The 22,355-nt window shown below is 45.4% G+C and overlaps 1 protein-coding gene across 1 annotated transcript in view; it reads left to right on the forward strand.

Annotated features, from left to right (window-relative positions):
* nkain4 (sodium/potassium transporting ATPase interacting 4) overlaps positions 1-21,896 on the forward strand; it is a gene marked incomplete at its 5' end in the record, with an annotated part of 44,540 nt that extends 22,644 nt beyond the window's left edge. The window contains 3 exons of the mRNA XM_079181269.1: positions 12,183-12,243; positions 20,429-20,513; positions 21,778-21,896. Of these exons, the coding sequence (XP_079037395.1) occupies positions 12,183-12,243; positions 20,429-20,513; positions 21,778-21,787 (156 nt within the window). The 3' untranslated portion in view covers positions 21,788-21,896. The remainder of the gene's footprint in view (positions 1-12,182; positions 12,244-20,428; positions 20,514-21,777) is intronic.
* Positions 21,897-22,355: the final 459 nt, after the last annotated feature.

The raw sequence follows: 22,355 nt of genomic DNA on the forward strand, positions 1-22,355 counted from the left end.
GATTATTTTAAGGAAGCGACACATTGTTCCTGGAAAGAAACATTTCTGTTTTGACTTTTTCAAAGTTTTAAGCACAACCAATACAACGTCTAGACACGCTCATGGCAAGTTAGAAAATGTGCTTTTATTCATGCTAGCTGCATGTTATATAGGGGTCGGTCTATTACTTTGATCCAGAAGGAAGTTTCTCAACAACTATCGGATGCATTGCCATGAAATGTCATCCAGTCGTGGTCCCAAGAGGATGCATCCTAATGACTTGGATCTCATGACTTTTACCTGTAGTTTGTGGTTTATAGTGACAGTGTTTCACTTAAACTATTGGATGGACTTTGAGCATGTTTGCATGCTGACGTTAGCATTTAGCTCAGTAGAGAGCTGCTAGCGTGGCTTTGGACTCTGAGTCCGAACCCTTTGAGCTAAAGAGAAGAACCATAAAAAAAAACGACTGAACTGTTTCTAGTTGCTAGTTTACGAGCTAATTACAGTCCAATAAAAAGCTACACCATCGTCAGATGATAGCCGGTGGGTTCCCAGATTACATTTCAGCCACCACTGATGCCACTGAAGCCAATGTGTTCCTCCTGTTTACCTGCATTCAACCAAAGCCTGCTCTAGCCTGATTGTTCAATTGTACTTTAAATACCAAAAGCTTGAACTTTTGCCTACAAATACTGCATATAAAGGCAGAATCTGTTTATAATGATTTTTTATTTATCATACAGTTTAAAGGTGTAGCGCACATAAAACACATTGTGTAATGTGTTGTTGTTTATCCAAAGAAAGTGTCCAAAGAAAAGCCCTCTTGTTCAACTTCACCAGCCCCAGTTTCTCCTCATAAAGAATACATGGATGTACATCATAAGTAATGAATAGAGTCCAAGTAAAGAAGTTTTTTTTTTGTTCTCCTTTTCAGGACAGCGACCTGCTGACATTCAACATCTCCGCCCATCACTCCTGGTGGAGCGAACACGGGCCGGGCTGCGTGAGGAGAGAGATGCCTCAGGCCCCGGGGGTCCACACCACGGAGAGCCACTCCTACATCACGGTCATGGGCTGCCTCATGGACTACCAGTACATCGAGGTCGTGCACAGCGGCACGCAGATTCTCGTGGCTGTGAGTACACAAGCTCTCACCGACATTATTCACACGTCGTGTTACAGGAACTCATTATATTACGCATTTGACACCGGCGGCGGCGGCGGCGGCGGCGGCCTCGCTCGCTGTGGGATTCACGTACGTGAGAGGTGATGGAGAGGAAAGTCATGTTTTTGTGTTTTCCCCTTTCAGGCACTTTTCTCCATAGACTTCCACGGCGGCCTGTTATTTTGTCTGTGGCAGCCTCCCCTTCCTCCGCTCCCGGTCACTGAATGAAAAATGTATCTGTTGTTTTGTCTGGCTGAGGCTCAGACCTGCCAGCTGCTAACAGGCTACTCAAACACTGGAAGGACTGTTATTGTCCTCTTTACACAGCACCGTGTACGCACATCCTGCCAGCATGCACATTTGCACACACCCATGTACGAGAGACTAAACCTGACATTGGACGGAGGCCAGGGCGGGTTTTTTTTGTTGCCAGCCCAGCAGGCACTTGGGGTTCAGAGATGCACAACATTACACACATTTACTCACAGTAGCATTCACTCACACACACTTTGACTCCATTTCAATGAACACAAACACATCCAGAGCTATATTCCCACTCATTTACGCTTTAATACATACAGAGAGAGAGAGAGAGCTAATACACAGCAGGTTCATCAGCCTTCAGTGGGTTTCAGGCTACATCCACACTACTACGTTTTTGTCTTCAAACGGCTTTTTTAAAAATATGTTAAAAAATCTTCGTCCAGAGGAGCGCTCTACCGTCGTTTCTTAAATAATCTCCTTCCATGCCGCCACGCCTGAAAGCTCCTATCACATGACCTTCACATTCACGGGGCATTCGCGTACCGGTTGCAAAGCGCTCGAATAATAGCTCGCCTACTGCGCATGTCGGCAGTAGTAGCATTATAAAATGAAGAATTTAGCTGTTAGCGTTGTAAACGAGATCAGCAACACTTGTAATTTATGATTCATGTTGAAACTAACCAATGGCAGTCGAGGCTGATGTTGTTTATTATGAGGATCAGGTGACGGTGGCGTGACGATATCCAGGAAGGACACGTCATGACCGGTGAAGCTTAGTTTCAGGGAGGTGCTCAGAGACAGTTCACTGATAAAAACACTATTTACATGTCTTAGTATTTCACAAGATTCGTATTTATTTTAGATGCTCTAGAAACATTCGGTCCTAAAAATATTTTGCAGCCAAATCACATTGTTTACAGTATATTTTCAACCTTTGTCTCTTTACGGAGGTTGGTTTGTGGCTGTTTGCCGGTTACACTCGTCGTCTTCTTGCTTCCTCACCGGGACATTTTGTTTGTGTCGGCGTTCTCAAAGGTCACTGTTTCTGCCCGTCCAGACTACGACGCGACCCCCCGCAGTTTTCAAACTAAAACGACGGCAGCAGCTGTTTCAAACGTCTCTGTTTTAGGATTATTAATGCGTTTTAAAAAAAAAAAAACATAGTTGTGTGGATGTAGCCTTGGAAGTCCTGTTGGTTCTCATTCTTACCGTCTCATCTTGAATCTTAATTCACACCAGGGAGAGCACAGTGAATGCAGTTAGCGACGTGGCGCATTAGAATACCATGAGAGGGACCCGGCGTTGAGAAAGCACTGAGTTGTAGCACTCATCCCATCAGCCCCGTGGAGAAGAGGTAATAAACCGTCTGACCTCGCGTTACAGCCTCGGCTCTCTCACTGAACCTCATTAGCCCCCCGCACTATAGGCAGTGAATTGGTTTATTCCTCGCCTCACATGGACTTTTACTCCTCCACAGGAGATGGCAACACATCTTCCTTTTTTTTTTTTTATGCCAGCATTTTTACATGTTATTGTCCAACCAAGCGTGCAGCAGCATCTCCGTGAGAACGGCTCCCCGAGGGGAGCGAGGGAAATTGGTGCTGAAATCCCGGCGTCATAAATGGCAAAGTTTTCCTCGCACCTTCACTTCCTCTCAGGCTAAAAGCGGAGCGCTGCTTAGGAAAATACAGTCCTCAGAGATGTCCGCTCTTGTTTCGGTTTGTCCCTTTTCCTTCTCTGGGGAAAGGCACAGACTCGAAGGCCGAGATGAAGGAGTGAAAGAAAAGAATGGGAAGAAAAGTGGGGTGTCCCTTTGTCTTTGTTCAAGGTTTTATTCAAGGGCGCCGCGAGAGGCCATTAAATATTTAGTCTGGACTCCAGAGAGCGTTGTTTCATTAGGGTGAAAAATTGTGGATCCATTGGCCAGTAATGGAGGCGTCACCATCCGTCATCTATCTGCTCAGATTCATCATGAGCTCGGAGGAAGCCGCTCAGAAGGGAAGTCGGCGCCGTGTTGTTCAGGCTGCATTCAGTCAGAGAGTAACTCAGAGGTTTAAAGGATGAGCTCAAAGTGGAGGCAACCTTTTCAAACTGGGATGATGTATTATTCAATGATTCAGGAACATTTTGCTCCGTCTCTGCCTTTTTATATTCTTTGTTGGCTTCACTGAGACCCAGCTCACCCGTCCGTCCCGCAGCACATATTGTTGTTGAATGGCTTCTTTCTGCGACAGCAGTGGCTGAAGGCGTTATGTGTTCAGGTTTGTCCGTCCGTCTATTCGTTCGTTCGTTCGGCCCGTTTTCTTGTGAGCGCCGTTTCTCAGGAACGCCCGCAGGATATTTCTTCCAATTTGGCACAAATGTCCACCTGGACTCCAGGTGTGACTGAAAACGTAACGGTCAAAGGTCACTTTATCTTTACAAAACACACTTTTCCCCTTAACTCAAGAATTCATAAGCTAATTATTGCAATTTCACACAAATGTCTAATCGGATAAAATGATGAAGTGGTGACATTTTTGGACAGAAGTGGATGTAAAGTATAACTTGACTGGTTGACGGAGGCGATAATTATATATATTAATCTTCAATAATAAGGCAGCAAATTAACACACACACACACACACCTTTCTCTGTCCTCCCGTGAATCCTGTCTTCTTTTCTTTTCCTCCTACGCCGTCAAATAAAACAGTCGAGTGTGAGAAGACGTCTCCGGTGAGATGGAGGGTATGTTGTGAAGAAAACTACGAGAGAGAAGGAAAAAGAAAAATGTGCAAGGTGTGATGTTTCGTTTACATCTGTGTCGACACAACTCTCACACACTAAAGGGAGCGCTGAGAGACGTCGAGAGGCTGTCAGAGTTGCTGAGCTTCTCATAAAATGCACACACACACACACACACACACACACACACACACACACACACACACACACACACACACACACACACACACACACACACACAGATATCATATCATTGAGTGTAGCTCATTGCTGCCACAGGCAACGCTCTTTTTTCCGTTGCCTGTCTTTTCATCGGGAACCTGCACTGGGAGGATTTGTGTGGTAGTTGATAATGGGAGGAACGGCAGCCATGCGTCATTCTCTCGCTCCATTGCTCGTTGAAAACAATGTTTTATTGTTTCATCTATTTCCTCTTCCCGTCTCCTTTTTCCTGCACAGATCTCACACCGCTCGACCCTCGTGTCAATCAAACTCCCACCGACGCGCTTCTCTCCTTCTCTTCTGTCACTTTTGTCTCTCTCTAATGTCAGTCTGCGGTCCGTGCTGAAGTGCAGCTTGTTTAACACCAGGGGAGTGTGTGTGTGTGTGTGTGTGTGTGTTATATATCGGGGGTCTGCTCGGCTCTCCTTTAGGTTTGGGTGTGTGTGTTCCGGCGTCGTTCAGGTTCACTCAGTTCAGCGGCATGAGAAACATCATGGCCTCCCCCCCTCACTCATCCAGAAGGTCAGGGGGCTCGCTTTGATAAGTCCATTAGTCCAACTCTCAAGCTGAACAAGCATCACCACTGTGGGGGGATATGTGTGTTTTGTGCTGCATGGGGAGCCAACTGGAGGGATCTTTGATGTCATTCCTATTTGAAGTGCAGTAATTTGTCCGGAATCAGTAAAAAAAAAAATGTCCGTGCATTATCTAGTGTAATAAAAGCATTAAGCACCTCCGCAATATGTCAGCGCTGACATCACATCGTAACTGATCTGTGAGTTTCACAGCATCTCCTTCAAAGGATTAAAAGACTTGATGATGCAGTAGTCAGCAGTTATTACGGCTGTTGGCTGCTGCCAAAAAAACAGAAAGGAGAAGAGACGGACCCGAAGACCAGAGGAGAAGTCTGAATGAGGCGCCAGCGGGCCACTGAATATATATATATATATATATATATATATATATATATATATCTCGGGCTACTCGCAGTTCATCTTCCAAACAGGACTTCCCGCCATTGAACTTCAAAGGCCGTCTCCACCAAGAGCTTTAATTGTGAATCAGTTTTTTCAGGGGCATGCATTTTGCTCAGATTAATTTTACTCCAATATTTGGTCTTTTTAAACTCTGAGAGGAGGCAAGAGGAATAAATGGGAACAGAGGAGAAAAACAAGCAACATTAAAGAAGTAAAACTTCTCCAGCGGCATGTTTGCTTTTCTTTTTTTTCTCGTTGAGTGTGTGCTCGTTTTATTTACTCCCTGATTCACATTTCCACAGCGACGGCACGTCTCTACTCAACTCGCCTCGCTCTTTTATTTTGCTTTTCGATGAGCAAAGGTTGTGGACAGCACCTGTTACTGTTTTTTGGTACCATCTCCGGTCGAGGTTCCAAGCGAGCTGAGTCGATACTAGAAGGTGGAATATCTAGCACGACCCCGGGACGTCCTGCACAAACACCATTTTTAAATAGCCAAGCTATTTACCGTCTATTTGTTCATTCATTCGACCCACATTTAAAAAAACTAAACTACGCCATGCAATTGACAAAATCCAGACGTTCCTTCTGTTTGGTTGGTCCATATACGGCGATCAGCTGATAATCCCGCCTACACTGAGATTGGGAACTATCTGCAGTGGAAAACGGAATAGAGAACCGAACCGATCCATGCCGAGGAAGTCAGACCTCCCTCGTCTAAAATCCTCTGTACGAGGCTGCACGGGACAAACAAGCAGTGTTTTCTTTCCTCATACAGAGGATTTTATTCCTGCATGTGCAGCCTCTCGTGTCTGTGTGTCGTGTGTTTGTTTTATTTTTTGTTTACATCAGCATGCTGTTATTTGATGTGGAAGATGCAAATCAGCACCACAGAGACACCGATCGACCCCATGTGGTCCTGTAAGCTGTATAGATCTGTGTTTGTGGATGGGGGTGGGGGGGGGGGGGGGTCTGGTAGAAGAGAACAGGTGGATGTGGTCTCGGCAGTCCCTTTCTCATCATGTCATTAAACATGCAGCTGCTCACTCACACACGTCTGATTTTGTGCAGAGAAGCCTGTATAATTAACCCACTAGACATCTGCACCACCCCTCTTCCTCTCTCTCTCTTTCTGCTCTTCCTCTCTCTCTCTCTTTCTGCTCTTCCTCTCTCTCTCTCTTTCTGCTCTTCCTCTCTCTCTCTCTCTTTCTGCTCTTCCTCTCTCTCTCTCTTTCTGCTCTTCCTCTCTCCCGCGTGATGTATTTTACCTACAAATTCCTTTCATCATCGTGCACCCGGTGAATTTCCTCCTGACGCTGAGACACAATCAATAGTGTGTTAATGAGCTCGTAGACCGACTCAGACATCCGTCACTGCACACACACGTGTGGACGGGCCTGTCGGCTGTAAGGCGTCTCTAAATTCATATCAACAGACAGATACATGGCTGCAACCAACAATTATTATCATTGTTGATTCATCTCTTTTCAATTCCTATATTAGTTCCCTCGAAACATTCCTGAAAATACTGCACAGAATGCCGTCATAAATGTTTGAATCTTGTCCAAATAACCGGACAAAACCAAAAGAGATTTTATTTTTGACCATAATATGAAACAGAAACCCGGCATCAGCACAGACTTTGGTTGATCTCCGGACTTTTCCTCCAGCACCACCAGCAGCTTCAGCTCAAACTGATCTTACATTGTTTCATTTTCAATTAACGAAAGTGACGTTGTGTGACTGTCTACGTTCAGTTTGTGCGAGGCAGACTTTTTTTTTGTGGTATTTTTCACTATTCAAATATATGTTCAAATTTAGACTATTTGTTGTCAGCCCTAGTGTTCACAAAGTAGCCTGTTTCCACACGGCGTTCCACAAGTGTTCCACTCAACTAATGTCAACTGATTATTTCATGTCATTATTTTAGAATGCATGTAGCTATAAAAATGCAGGTTTTGTTTCATATTCAAATGCAAACTTAAACAACTTTCTCCGGTGTGAGGGAGCCACGTAACATGTTGTTACCGTTACCGTTGCTGCTCCTGGTAATATTTCCGCCCTTCTCTCGATCACTAACATAATATCCGGTTTGCCGTCTGCTGTCGGCCTGAATCCGTGTGAATGCAGCGTTGCTCAATAACAATATCAATCATCAATTATCGAAATTATTGATACGTTGTCTGACAATCAACTAATCAATCTACTTATTGGTCAGGGCGACGCAGAGAACATTTTAAATTGATTGAGATTGAAAAGGACGTCGGTCTTTTTTTGTCCTTTATCCAACTTGACTGTAAACCTGATTTTATTGCAGTCATAACTGAGAAGAGGGCAACAGCTTCACATCGAGCAGACTGATGTTTGTAAGTGTGCGTTTTGTCGTAGGTGATCGCGCGTCTTTCTGGACCGGCACATTCAGTATACACCTGACCTCCATTAGCCTATGCAAATAAGTAACCTTCCTTTTTAGCTCGGCAGCTGGCATTCTTCTTACGCACACACCCACACACACACACACACACCAATGTTTGGGCCTTGCCCTTCTTTTAGCCCCTCATTATCGGAGAGAGGAAACAAGGATAGTGCTGAACTATCACAAATACCTCCTTTAGTTTCCTCTGCCACATAGTGAATAGTACATGAAGGCCCGCTGGAGGACAGCTTTGCGTTTGATGTTTTCTCAGATCTAGAGCTGAACTTTTCGTGCCCAGTTTGCCTTCCTCGGACTCTTACTTACTGCTCGACAAACAAAACAAAAGAAAAAAGGACACAGATAGAGAAGCGGAGATTTGCAGATAGCGGAGTGACAGTGATGTGGAGACTTGTGTTTTAAAAGTGACTAACTTGAAGGGAAAAGTGCAGAGTGCAAGGAAAAAAAAAAATGATTGGCAGCTAAATGAGTTGGCTTTAGTTCGGCACGTCCTCACAGGCAGACTGACATCAAGCCTCAGAGGACGTGCGAGGGCTTTATGAGCTTAATTAATTTGACATCAATCTCTAAAATGATCCCTGAACTCCAGAAGTGACAGTGGGAAGTCAAAGGACGTGCGTGTGAGAGGATTTATGAGCGTGATTATTTAATACGCCAGGATATTTAAGTGGAATTGTCACTTGTTATTGAGGACGCTGACCTATATTGGCTAAGGACAGCAATGCCTCCAGCAAAAAGCCACCGAGCGTTCACTTCTGATCTTATTAGCTCCCTGTACATCACACTAAATGTACCGTGGCCATAGGAGAGGAAGCTAGAAGACGGGGACACGAGTGTATATATACTATAGTCTCCATGCAGCGTCCAGACTCTCTGGCTGTCAGCGGTTATCAGTCGAGGCGTGAGAAATGAACCGATCTCTCATTACTAGCTCCCAAGGTTTGGCGTTCACTGATTGAAGGTATGACATTTCTGGTGTGTTGGATTTGTCTACTCACAACTGCTGTATGAGCAATGAGGCTAAGAGGAACTGCAGTGTGTCCGTGGTATTATGAGCTTTTTATCCTCGGGGCAATAGCTTGTCTGTAGATAGAAAATGGCCTTTATGTTGTTTCTTTCATCCTCGCCTCAACATCTTTGTGGTTTCCCTGAATACATTTCTTGAATCAAAACATGGGTAGGAAGTGAGAGCTTAGTTCTTTCTTCCCCTCCCTTTTCTTCTCTTTCATTCATATACAGACAGGTTACAAATTCACTGAATGGTTTGATGATTTATGAGATTGTGTGAGTCATATTACATCACCTATAGGAGGTTTTGAACGAACGTGTTACTGAATGTTCAGACCATAAACAGAAGTGTGCAGATCACCGCCTGCTGTATAGTGTGACTGAATGAATACAACCCCCGTTCCCCGTCCCCCGTCCCCCGTCCCCCGTCTAGACACTAACGGGCTGTAAGGCGTCGTAAAACACACCATTCAAACTCAAAAACAAGCAGCGATGTATGCAGGCAATCAGCTCTAAGTCATCGTATAAGACAACAATCTTACCGAAGACAAAATAAGCAGTGGCTGAGTTGCGGCGGTGTACTCAGCAGTTTGTGTGTGTCTGGGTACTGGTAGTTCTGTTAGCTGCTAGCAGTTAGCCAAACACACCGTACAAAACAATACAAGTGAGCCGCAGAGCAGCGGCCGAGAGGTACGCAGCAGCATGTGTAGCTGTTAGCGGTTAGCCAAACACACCGTACAAAACAACGCAGCATGCGTGTGTAGCTGTTAGCGGTTAGCCAAACACACCGTACAAAACAACGCAGCAGTGTGCGTAGCTGTTAGCGGTTAGCCAAACACAGCGTACAAAACAATGCAGCAGTGTGCGTAGCTGTTAGCGGTTAGCCAAACACAGCGTACAAAACAACGCAGCAGTGTGCGTAGCTGTTAGCGGTTAGCCAAACACAGCGTACAAAACAAATTTTTTTCTAGATCTGGCCACAAAAAGCGTTAATTGCATGGTAACGTTTGACTGGAGAGGTTTCAATACTACTTGGTACTTGGTTGATACCTTAAAGTACCATGTACTGATACCTTAAAGGTACCATGTACTGATACCTTAAAGGTACCATGTACTGATACCCAGCACTAATGACAAGTTGTATTGCAGCTGTTCTGGCAGCTTGTGGAGCCCCAACACCTTATTGACACTCTTAATGTTGTGTTTTCTCTTAATCTGTCACCCATCTGTATGTATGCTACACAAACACTCTGCACAGCCTCCTCTGCTGTGACAGATTGGCTTTAGTATGTCTGACTCCGTCCCAGACCACAGCAGTGATCAGAGCCCTTTAGGAAAATGAAACAAGCGTTTACTCATGCATCAATATTAACTCGTACGAGCGCACCGCTTTTACAGGAAAAAACACACAGACAGACACGATGCGGTTGAAAACAGGGTGTGCCCCCCCTGCTGTTAACACCATCTTGTGTTTGACACCAGCTTTATACATATGCTAATTCCCCTCCATTTCACTGCCGCTGTAATGGATGGGGTGAGACCAGCAATTAGATTCTAGAGAGAGGAAACGGAGCGAGAGACAAGAGTTATGTGTGTCTTATCTAGCCCACACAGAGACCGACCCCGCTCGCTTCTCCACTAGACACCACACCTGCGTTTCATTCATAAATAAAACATTTAATCTACATCTGGATGAACTTCAATAAAGGCTGAATATCTTATACGAGTGAAAAACAGGAATAACAACCCCGAATGGTGGAGATGAAAGACCATGCAGACTGCACGCCGTCTTTGTTCCTCTTATAATTACGCGGGCCAAGTTAAGTTATAGGTTGAATGAATGTTATATAAATAGCCGCCGTCGCAGACAGCCAGTCCGTCCCCCCTTTGGGTTTTGTGTTTGTGTACCCAGTGTGCGAGGAGGGCAGCGTGCCCAACGCTGTTTTTAATTGGCATGGCGGAGAGCCAAATGATGGATGGCTGGCCCGGGTGGAGAGAGACCGTCTCTCAGAGTGTCTGTCTCTCACTGAGTCTGTTTCCGAGTCGATGACAGCCATCTGCCAGTCCCACGGGCTATATTCTCAGCCCACATGTGCGTCAGCGTACAGTGAGTCTGTGCTGTCGCTCCGTTGCTTTCTGGTGTGTTTGTGCATGTGAGCTACTACTGTACAGTTACAGTAAAGCAGCACTGACATTTTAACACCTTTTTTAAGTAGTTTTATTTACACATACTCAGCATCCTTGTTTCTGGACACATGCTGTATGCAAATCCAATTTGTTCTTTGTTCAGCTCTGTTTTTAACTCCTGATGGATGCACGTGGCTCTTTAGTAGTTAAATGCTCCACTATGTTCACCACCTGGGCAGGTAGATTGGGTTTATCAAAGTTTGTTTTTTGCTCAAAACAGGTGCTCGCCGTGGCAGAAAATAGCGCCGATGTGGGACGGTAACGTAACAGTGTTTGCTAGATAAAAAATAAAAAAACAGCCCAGTGTTGCAAACTCTTTTCCAACTAAAGTAGCGAGCAACACCAGCTCCAAAAGCTGCAAAATGTAGCGAGAAAGTCGCTACGTCAGCGACACTGACAGCCCGTTCCTTTAGGCCTCTCTCCAAAAATGATCATTCTAAATATAAACAGTAAACGTGGTTATTGTTAGTACTCACAGCTGTTAAGATAGCAGCCTGTGAAAGACTCTGTTGACGAGAAATCATTTCATGATATTTTTTGGTCAAAGGATTTGATTCATTAATGCTGTCGGGATTTAATGAGAATTTCAACGAAAATATTAATATGTTTTTGAAGAAGTTACTAACCCTGCCTTCAGAGTGAGGTCGCTGCGAGCGACCCCTTTCACTTTACTCCTAATTATTTGATCCATATTATATTATAAACCTATATAATTATTTCCATTTTTAATGAATGTGTCTCTAAAATGTCTGAAAATAGTGAAAAATGTCCACATTTACCAGAACACGAGGCGACGTCTTCATGTTGCTTGTTTTGTCCGACTCACAGTAAAAACCTAATAATGTAATAATATGAATATTCACCTCGCGTTGTTATATGACAGAGAAAAAGCAGCACGTTTCAGAAGCTGGAACCTGTGACGTGTTTCACAACTTTAGCTTGATTGTAACATGGAACGAACAGCTGACATCAATCACTTCATCATTAAAATGAATCTCAGTCAGTTTTCTGTCGGGTAATCAACGAATCGCTTCAGCTCGAGTGTTGCACAGCGTTGCGTCACATAGTCCCTCAAAAAGATGGAGGCTGCATCATCAAAACATCTCGCTCCTTTCCAGATGTTCTGTGTATGTTCTGTTTTTTTTGTTTTTTTGCCAATCAAAGCAGCTGTTTATCAGCCGGTCTAACCTCTCTCTCTCGTTTGCTTGTGTGTTCGCAGCTCCTGGGCTTCGTGTACGCCTGTTATGTTGTCAGCGCCATCACCGAGGAGGAGGACAGCTGTGAGTCGCTTAACCTCACACACACACACACACACACACACACACACACACACACACACACACACACACACACACACACACACACACATTCTTGAAACAGATCATTGCAGCAATTAATAAATCACTCCCAGAACCACTCGCGCAGATGTGACGGAAAACTCCAGAATTGAGGAGAACAGGGCCACATCTTTCTATTCTCTTCCTATCTTCACCTCCCACTATCACCGCTCCAGCTCTCCCCTGTCTCCCTCCTCTGTCCTCCCCCACGCCAGCTGGGCCCTCTCTCTCTCTCTCTCTCCCTCCAGAACCAAAGGAACCATGTGTTCCCTCTCCACACCTCCTTCAGCCCATTCTTCTCCCTTTCTCTTTCACGTGTCCGGTCGTCTGTGTGGTCCTCGCTGTTGTTGCAAACCTTTCTTTCATGTACTCGGGGCTTTTCACTTCTCTCACTTTCTTCTCCCCACGTGCCCCCTTGTTTGTCGCTGCAGCTGTCTGTTGCTGGCTCGGGCGGGTGTGTTTTTTTTTTACACCGCAGGAGTGCACCTCCCCCACTCTCCTCTCGACACGCACACACCTTCCCTCCTCATGCTCTTGCAGCTTGTCAAACATGCACATGCTTCCTCCGAAGTGGCTCAGTATGTCAGTGCTCTCGCTCCCCGTCTGTGCAGTTGACCTGTCCTGCATGGAAGCAGGCAGAGAGAGAGAGAAAAGGGTGTGTGAACAGGCGACATGAGATATTAGAGAAGGAGAAACCAGAGATGAACCCTTGTGATAAATGACCCAGCTGCTGTGACCTCATAGGACGCGAGGTCAGAGGTTCCCGCTCGAGGTCGGACAATCAGAGGGCAGGAAACATTTGATCTAAGGGCTGGCGGCGGTCGTAAATATCTGATTAGCAGCGCCGTAACTCTCCGGGACGCATAGCGATGTCCACATGCATGAGAATCTGCCGTAACGTATTTTTCCCTTCTGAATATTAACCCTGAACACTGTGAGGATTAGCTGAGATTAAATAGGTTTCTCAGAGACATAATCATACATACTTAGGGCCCCATGAAACCCTTTTTATTTTGTTACAGATTCCGTTTTATTTTTTCCCAATTTATTTTTCTCATTACGTTTTTCTGAATTCTGTGCTTTGCAATTAAAGCACATTTTATCTTCAGTGTCTAATTATGTGGTAGATGAACACAAATTCAACATTTCATAAGAAAATATTCAAAATGTAATGAATACACACAACATCGCACATTTTATTTTAATCAAAGAAAGTAATTCAATACGGTTATAAAACAAAACGTTCCTTCTTTTGTAAATGTAGCTGTTAGTGTCGCCTTCCTTTGTTTTATTTGACCCGTGTCTTGCGCTCTCATTGGTTCCCAACAAGTCCCAACATTTATGCATCGAAGAGCCTCTCGCCTCACATCTTTGAGCAGCGAACGCCAAACTTGCCTCTGATCTGTGATCTTTTGCTGGGAAGCTCCGAAAACTAGCGGCGAGTGGAAAACCAGAGCCTAAAATCGTGCAGTTTGAAAGACGCTCGACGTGTCAAAGGGCCTCTTCAACACGACTGTGTGTGTGTGGAGGAGATGAGCTAAACCATCAGTTAAAAAACACCGACACAGAGAGCAGAGGAGAGAAGCGGCGTGACCCGTAAATTAAACTAAAACTTAGTGGCGTGGTTTATTTCCGTTCATACAGCTTAGATGCTGGGAAAAAAACAACGCTTATGATAGTAGGGGAAGCCCTGATTTTCATAAATTGCTTCCACATTTTGGCAAAAAACAAATGTGCCTTGTTTCACCGCAGATTCCATTTTTATCATCAAATTCCGTGAAGCTGTCCGCGTTTTCCACATCGCAGCAATCCCAGGCCCCCACATTCTGCTCGTGCTTGTCAGAGCACTAATTCTGAGGAGCCCGGCTGTAATCACGTCAATCCGTCACACCCAAAACTCTCATTTTGATTCGAACACGGCGTAATGCACAAAGCACTACACGCACTAATGTCATGTTAAACCTGCAGACTCGTGTAATTTGAGGGGAACTTGTGGTGCCCGTGTTCCTGCAGACGAGCGCTGCAGAAATCCAGGCAGTTCTTTGGGTGGTCACATACCAGAGATTCACCGGCTGTGAGCGGTTAGCATCACCACCCCCGGCTCTGGGCAGTACCACTTAATCACCAGCCGACCCTAAATAATCCCCGGAGGGCAACAGCACCTCAGCACGAGTCAAGTCAACTAAACTAAACTAGACTTTTGTTTCTTTGTGACATTTGAGCTTTGTTCACCGCCCCGTGTGGCACAGATTGTGTTTGTCACACACACACACACACACACAAAAACAGCGGTAACATTATCAAAAGAGCAATAAGGAAAGGTTGGTTAACAAAAAAAAGGGTCAAGGGTGAAAACAAAACATGGTGGGATTTTTATGAGTTTTAATTATCTGGCGTCTCTTCTCTGATTCAGGAGTAAAACGCTGCCACAAAAGCTTCCAACCGCTCGCTCTTTGTTATTGTAATCAGCCCTTTGCCTGCACACACACACACACACACACACACACACACACACACACACACACACACACACACACACACACACACACACACACACACACACACACACACACACACACACAAACTTGTTCAGACACAGGTGCGCACACACACACACACAGACACCAGCTCCACCGCTCTCATCTGATGTGTAGATTAAAGTGTGTCTCTGTGCCTCAGCACCTCTCGTCCTACTCAGAACTTCCTCTTCTCTTCACTCTCTTCGTTCCCGTTCCTCGCTTTCTCCACAGTAAAATGGAATAATCACGTACGAAGTCCAATTGTTGTAAGAAATCTCCGCCGCTCTCCGTCTCGTTTCCCCGTCTCTGGCTTTCGAAGCTTTAATGAGGTGTGCTTGTAAAAAAAAAAGTTAGAGGTCCCTGGTCCCTCGTTTTAGCAGCCTCATTAAGCGCCTCGTCGGTCAATAACTTCCACAGTTGATTGCGCCTCGGCAAGAGAAGAAAGGTGGGGAAGAATCCTCAGGAGGGACAGTAAGAGAGAGAGGGTGAGACACCGGAAGAGGAGCATGGAGGGGGGAGGAGGGGGGAGAGCAGAGGGAGGTGTTCGTCAGGAGCGAGGTTGGAAGAGGAGACGGGTCATTATGCCGAAACAAACAACACGAGACAAGATGAGCTTCTCGTGAATGAGGAGATAAGACAGGAATTCCTCTCACGCCGAGCACTCTCTCACTCTCGGGGGAGACGGGTGAGATAGATTTGAGTGCTCAGGCTTGCGTAAAGAATAGCGGGGTGAACACACACACACAGCCGTGCACGCACACACACACACACACACACACACACACACACACACACACTCACAGGAAGAGACAATGGGCAGAATAGCAAGCATCATACAACATCAGCTCAGGGTTTGGACTGGCCTTCAGGCTTTATTACTCAAACTGTGTGTGTCTGTGTGTGTGTGTGTGTGTGTGTGTGTGTGTGTGTGTGTGTGTGATCTCCCATTTGATTTGACTTCCTCTCACGTTAAAAGTGCATTTTATGTACTGTATATTCACACACTCATGCATACCTTTACTGCATGTATTTCTGTGTGTTACCTGACTGTGCAGGACTGACTGAATGTTGGAGTGTAGATATTTGTGTGCGTGTGTGTGTGTGTGTGTGTGTGTGTGTGTGTGTGTGTGTGTGTGTGTGTGTGTGAATTGGTTCCACAGAGTTATCGGTGGTGAGCAGACACACCGGCTGAGCGAGCGGTGGGGAAAATCCTCTTTGTAAAGTAGGTCATGGAGTTAGAAGCCTAGCGCCGGGATAAGCTCGCTTTAGCATGTCTGCTAATTATGCTGCCGCCCTCTGTGCTGAGTCACATCCCCAGAAAATCCTCCACAGCAGAATGAGACGCTGAAGGGATGCGAGAGCGTGTAGGTGGCAGCGTATTCTCCAGTTGTTAAAAGAGTGAAAAAGGTCAAAACATCCACAAAAAAAGTCTTGTCACCCCGGCTTACCCCAAAATGTTATTTTCAAGTTGAACATTCAGAGATTGTGAAGTCCATTTTGATTGACAGATCGCTATCAGAGCCGTATACGCCGTCTCTACGTCCCGCCTCCTCGGTCCAAATACGGTCACTTCCATTCAGTGGTTGCAAAAAGCCAAGATGGCGACGGACAAAACGCTGAACTAGAGGCTGAAAAAAATGGCATTCCACAAACAGATGGGCGACGTCACAAAGACCACGTCCACTTCTTACATGCAGTCTCTGGTCCTCGTATCGTGATGCTGGCTCACTGTCATCAACATCCTGGGACACTTGAAAGGAACTCTGATTACGTCAAAATGTCTTTTAATTAAAGACGTGAAATGTTTTTAAATTCTTCTGCAAAAAAATATCCACGTTAAAGTAGTTGTTACCTATAAATTATGAAAATAAGTGAAGCAAATAATGATGTTTTTTTTGTCAGAAATGTTGAAAAAGGTCCATCAGTGTTTCCTAGAGATGACGTCCTTTAAAGTCTTGTTTACTGTCTCAGAGGAGTGAAGAAACCAGAAAGAGATTCACATTTAAGGAGTTGTTACTTGTAAGTTCTGTCGATTATTTTCTCGTTAGTCGATTGTATGTTTGGTCTATAAAATGTCAGAAAAATGTTAAATCAGTGTTTCCAGAAGCACGGAGGAGTAAACAAAACCAGAAAATATTCACAGCAGGAACCAGAGAATTTAGACTTTTACTCAAACCAGATAATCCACCATCAAAATATTTGCCCAATAATAAGCACGTGAAACACATCTCAACACGGTCTCCTGTTCTGTGTTTGCCTGGAACCTTTCTCCTCTCTGCACGGATGATTAACTTTAAATACACTCTCATTCAAACACACCTGAAGTTTTCATATGCAGAATAACGGAGCATAAAACCGCCTTTAAAGTCAATGAGTAGCCTGCATAGCAGTGATGGCTGTGTAATGGTGTGTGGGGACAGAGTACTGCAGAGTGGACCAAACCATGAGGAACTTCTTTAAAGTGTGTGTGTGTGTGTGTGTGTGTGTGTGTGTGTGTGTGTGTGTGTGTGTGTGTGTGTGTGTGTGTGTGTGTGTGTGTGTGTGTGTGTGTGTGTGTGTGTGTGTGTGTGTGTGTGTGTGTGTGTGTGTGTGTGTGTGTGTTCACACCCTGAACCACAGACTGTATATAGGAAGTGGACGTACTCATTGCTTTGTGGACTCGAGGTTTGAAACCTCAAGTTTGACATTTTGGCCGTCGCCATCTTGGTTTTTTGCAACATTTTTTAGACGTCTAAAATGGCTACGATTAACTTTCATCAAGTGAAAACACACTTTGAAAGGTTTAAAGTTTGAAGACGAAATCTACCAGACCGGACAACGCCGTGGTAACGACCTGTCAATCACAAGGTAGCCCCGCCCTAAAGCATACTGCATGATCTCGCAGGTCTTCGTAAAGAAAAACAAACATCCGAGAGACGCAAGAAGACGGGTCGTTTACGCGAAGACGCCAACGTAAATGTCCAACTGTGGAGAGATTTGTGAACTCCCGTCATTAAGGGCCGACGCCGAAACCTCACACAAATTCAAGGAATCGGCAAGAGAATCTGTTGCTTCTGAACAACTTACGGACCGGCTACTTGATCATGCTGCGATCTGCGTCATGTCTCCTGCCTCCTGCCTCCTGTCTCCTGCACACGCTACTGAGACTCAGACACCTCGCCTAAAACAAACGAGTGTTTCCAGAAGGAGAAAACGTCTCGATCTTCCCCACACTCTGCTCTTTTATTCTCACAAAACCCTGTTTTTCCTGACTGGTCTTTTCCCCTTTATCTCTGTGCCTGTGTTCATTTCACTGTCAGCTCACCAGCCCTTCACACACACACATACACACACACACACACACACACACACACACACACACACACACACACACACACACACATGAAGTGATTGTCAGCTTGTCTCCTGGTTCGGCTCAGGTCCTGATTTCCACTTGAACATAATCGTACATTACTCCCTGCTTGTTTTCGGGGCAGCACATGGATGCCTTCGCTGTTGACCTACATACCTTTCATTTCTCGAGTGTGTCCACACGAGTGAAAATCCGCTCGCTGCTTCTGCTCGGAGGAGAACGAGCTCGCACCCTCTCAGTATAACAGGATCACATGCGGCGATCAGCTGCCAAAATGTGTTTCCAAGGCCGCCGTCCACACTACAGAGGACACATCTAATGCACCGTTTCATGTTGAATGTTCTCCATCATTCATGGTGGTGTTTTCTGATCTCATTTTTTAAAAAGCGTGCCATCCACACAAGAAATGCCAAAACATCAGAAAAGCAATGAACAGCCGATTTGAGCTCGCAGCGTTCCAACATTTCATCAAAGCAGGTTTTTACATTTATTTTCAAAGTGTTGTTTGCCGTTTACCACGACGGCTTATTAGGGCCATTGTAGGTTAAAATGGAGCCAGAGAAGGGGGGGGGGGGGTAATGTTATGAGAAACTCTGAATTTCCAAGATTAAAAACTCTGATATTCTCTGAGATTAACGGGGCAAATTTACAAGAAAAACTCACAAATTTATGAAAAATAGTGTAAAACAATGTTGCAAGACGTCCCTCTCACCAGAAAACTCTAAAGACATAATCCACCATAACCTGGGGTTCAACACAAGCAGTCTACCTGCGAGGCTGCTGCCGGAGCTAACGGTGTTTACCTGAGAGGGAACCGGAGGACACCTCGCCGACGGTGCTGTCGGTCAGGCCGGCGTCGGCGGCGGCGGCTGTAACCGCCGTATGAGAGCAGTGCAAAGTGCAGACCGTGAGCTAGCTAGCGGGGCGCGCTAACATGCACAAACATGCGTTAAAGGCACACGCGGCTACGTAAAGAAAGCGAAGTGAATGAAGTGAGAGGCATACGACAGCGAGGCGGTCATTCTAGTTTGAAAGTCTGTTATCTGTGTGGACGCTGCCATCTTGAGCAAGACCTATATATCCTAGATAAGTAAAGGTTCAATTAATAACCATTAAAAACCAAAGTGTTGCACTGACAGACTGACGGATGCACCGGCCTCCCCAAAGAGCTGCCGCTGTGTCTAAAAATGGCAACCGTCATTACCGACTAACTGTGGTCCTCAGCACAGCTCGCTGTGGCAGGGAATGTGTCCCTGGTGGAAAAAATGAAACGGAGAATCCCAGGAAACCAGGGCAGGGTCACAGGAAAGGGACGCCCCCCCCCCTCCACCACCACCACCACCACCACCGCACCCTGTGGCGCTCTGCACTCATCCTGCCTACATATCAGTATTCAGCAGACCCCCTCTGCGTCCTCTTATCAGGATGCAACTGATTTGGCCTCACAGTAGTTTCCATTTTCTCTCTCTCTTAAACGAGCATCCGCTATTTGTTTTGGTACCTTTTTTATTTCTTTTCCACTGAGTCAGGTTCACTTTTTTCCCTTTTCCTCCCCCGTCACGATGTTCCCAGCTCTTGGACATTGCTGGCCTCTTTCTCTAATCTCTTTGGCCCCCTGTCAGTTACACCCCCATCCTCCCCCCTTCTCTCTCTCTCTTTTTCTCACCTCTCTCTCAGCCTTTGTCCCCCTCTAGAGCCGCGAGCCTTTCCCCTTCGTCTCACAAACATCTCTCTCTCTCTCTCTGTCTCTCTCTCTCTCTCTCTCTCTCTCTCTCTCTCTCTGCATCTGTGCAAAAAATTACCCACAATCACTGCTGTCTCCAGCGTGTCCCCCTGTCTCTTTCCACACAGCGCTGGTTTGCTCATCTGCACACCGCACTGCAACTCTTAAGTGAGAGAACAAACAGAACGGGCTGAGCATTCGGTCCTCGTGGCTGAAAGTCACCTCTGTCTCTGAGCGATAAAAAAGAGAAAAGGCTTTGGCTATTTTGACAGGTGGCCAGCTTTCACCTGTTCCCGAGCTCTGCCTTTAGCTCCGGGCAGATACCCGGGTCTCTTTGTGGACTCGTTGAAAAGTACAAAAACGTACCGTTCAACCATCCCTGCATTACATCCGCGTCTTTAGTTTCCATTTCGCTTCTCATTCAACTGTTTGTTTTTTATCATTGTTTGTCTTTTTAATTTCAGCGTCTTGTTCTCTTATTGTCTGTCTTTTGATTTTCTCCATAATTTATGTGTTTAATCCTTTTATTTTCAGTCGATTTTATTGGTGGATTTGACCCATTCCCTCTCTACCATGTCAATGAGAAACCATCTCACCTCCTCTTAAAGCCCATGTACCAGTAAGTATGAGCATGTGTCACGCCAACATGTGTGTGTGTTTTATGTTCCCGTGTGTCGTTATCTGTTTCCTTCTGTGGTCATCTACGCTCTGGGCCTATTAGTGACCTACATGTAATGAGGCGATTAGTCAATATGATCATTTATCAAAGAAATCCTATCGTGAGATATCCTGAATAACAAGCACATGACTTACATTCCTCAGATAATCTGTTCATTTTGCACTGCAGTTGTTCATCATTACTATTATGTATATTACTATATTATTAGTCACGTTTCTGCTACTTTTACTGCTTTTGTAATCATAATTGTTCTATTGTTTCTTCTGCTGCAGGCTTATTATTAGTAATAATTGTTCTATTGTTCCTTCTGCTACTATCGCTGTTACTCTCTTTAAATGTATCATTTATATCACACGGATTGACTATGTTGTAATTTTAGTATGTTGTTCGTTCTCTTCACATCTATTACACATCTATTACACATCTGTCCATCCTGGGAGAGGGATCCTTCTCATGTCGCCCGTTAAAAGTTTATTTTTGGGGAAGTTTTTACTTTTCCTACGCGAGAGTCCAAGGACAGATGATGTTGAGATATTGGGCTCTACAGATAAAATTGAATTAAATGAGAAAATATTTTATTTGTCAAGTATCAACAATTGTTGTCCATATCACCCAGCCCTAACATGTAGTTGTTTCAATGTTCCACGTACTCGCTTGTTCCAGAGCTTCTTTTAGTATTTGTAATCAGGATGCAGGCGGTCACAAAACAACAGCGACCAGAAACGTGACGGTTTCTAGCTCAGTATCTGGAGCCTTGAGTCACGTCTGGGGTGTGAACGTCTCTCTGGAACATGCTCCATCCTGTCGGGGGGCTGTAGGGAAAATGGAGGCCTCTCATGACACAGTTGTGTGTGTGTGTGTGTGTGTGTGTGTGAGTGTGTAGTACACATGTGTGTGTCCCACGCCGCAGGCAGTACCCGGTAGAAGCACATGGAGCAAAACACACACAAACCTGTCTAAAATTGGATGAATCAATTAAGTTGTGCAGAGGAGTTGATAACAATAAGTCTGGGAAGTCATGTCGTAACTCTCTGCCAACATGAAATGAATATTTTATGAGCTTCTTGACAGTTTAATCAGCTCCGTCTCTAATGGGAGGGAGGACGGTTCTGTCTGCCCCCAAACCTACAGGGAGTTATAACCGGGAGAAATCCATCCTCTGACTCTCTCCTCTTTATTTGCCCCGTGTTTCTGTTCTCTGCAGGTCTACGTAAATGAGAGAAGCGTCCGGCGGCGGAGGCGACACGGCAACATTTCCCACGAAGACAAAATGGCAGTTTTTGACACAAACGTCCCCCCTCAGTTCACTGGAGGGACACGCCAGACGTTCCTCCCCTTCTTGATTTCAGTATACGCTGTTTACTGGTGTGCTGCCCAGAAAAACCAACACTTCTCAGTTAAGGCCCATTGTTTTCCAGGGAGCGATGACGGGTTCCTGGAAAAAGGGTGTGTGTGTGTGTGTGTGTGTGTGGGGGGGGGGGAATTGCAGTGCAACAAAGCCTCATATTGTGTTTTTCTTTGAGTTCTCTGTTGAGGTTCCATCGCTGTGACCTGCCCATAATGGTCTCATACTCCCCAAGACTGTACACAACATGTAGAGCGTATAGACAAACGTGTGTGTGTGTGTGTGTGTGTGTGTGTGTGTGTGTGTGTGTGTGTGTGTGTGTGTGTGTGTGTAATCGGGGACGGCCCAGCGTTCCCACTCTTGCGGTGCCGTGTCTTAGAGGACTCGGTGGATTCAGCGTGTCATTGCTGGTTTTGGCTCAGATCTCGGCCGGAGGG

Source organism: Pholis gunnellus (genome assembly GCF_910591455.1).
Source record: "Pholis gunnellus genome assembly, chromosome: 2".
Lineage (NCBI taxonomy): Eukaryota > Metazoa > Chordata > Actinopteri > Perciformes > Pholidae > Pholis > Pholis gunnellus.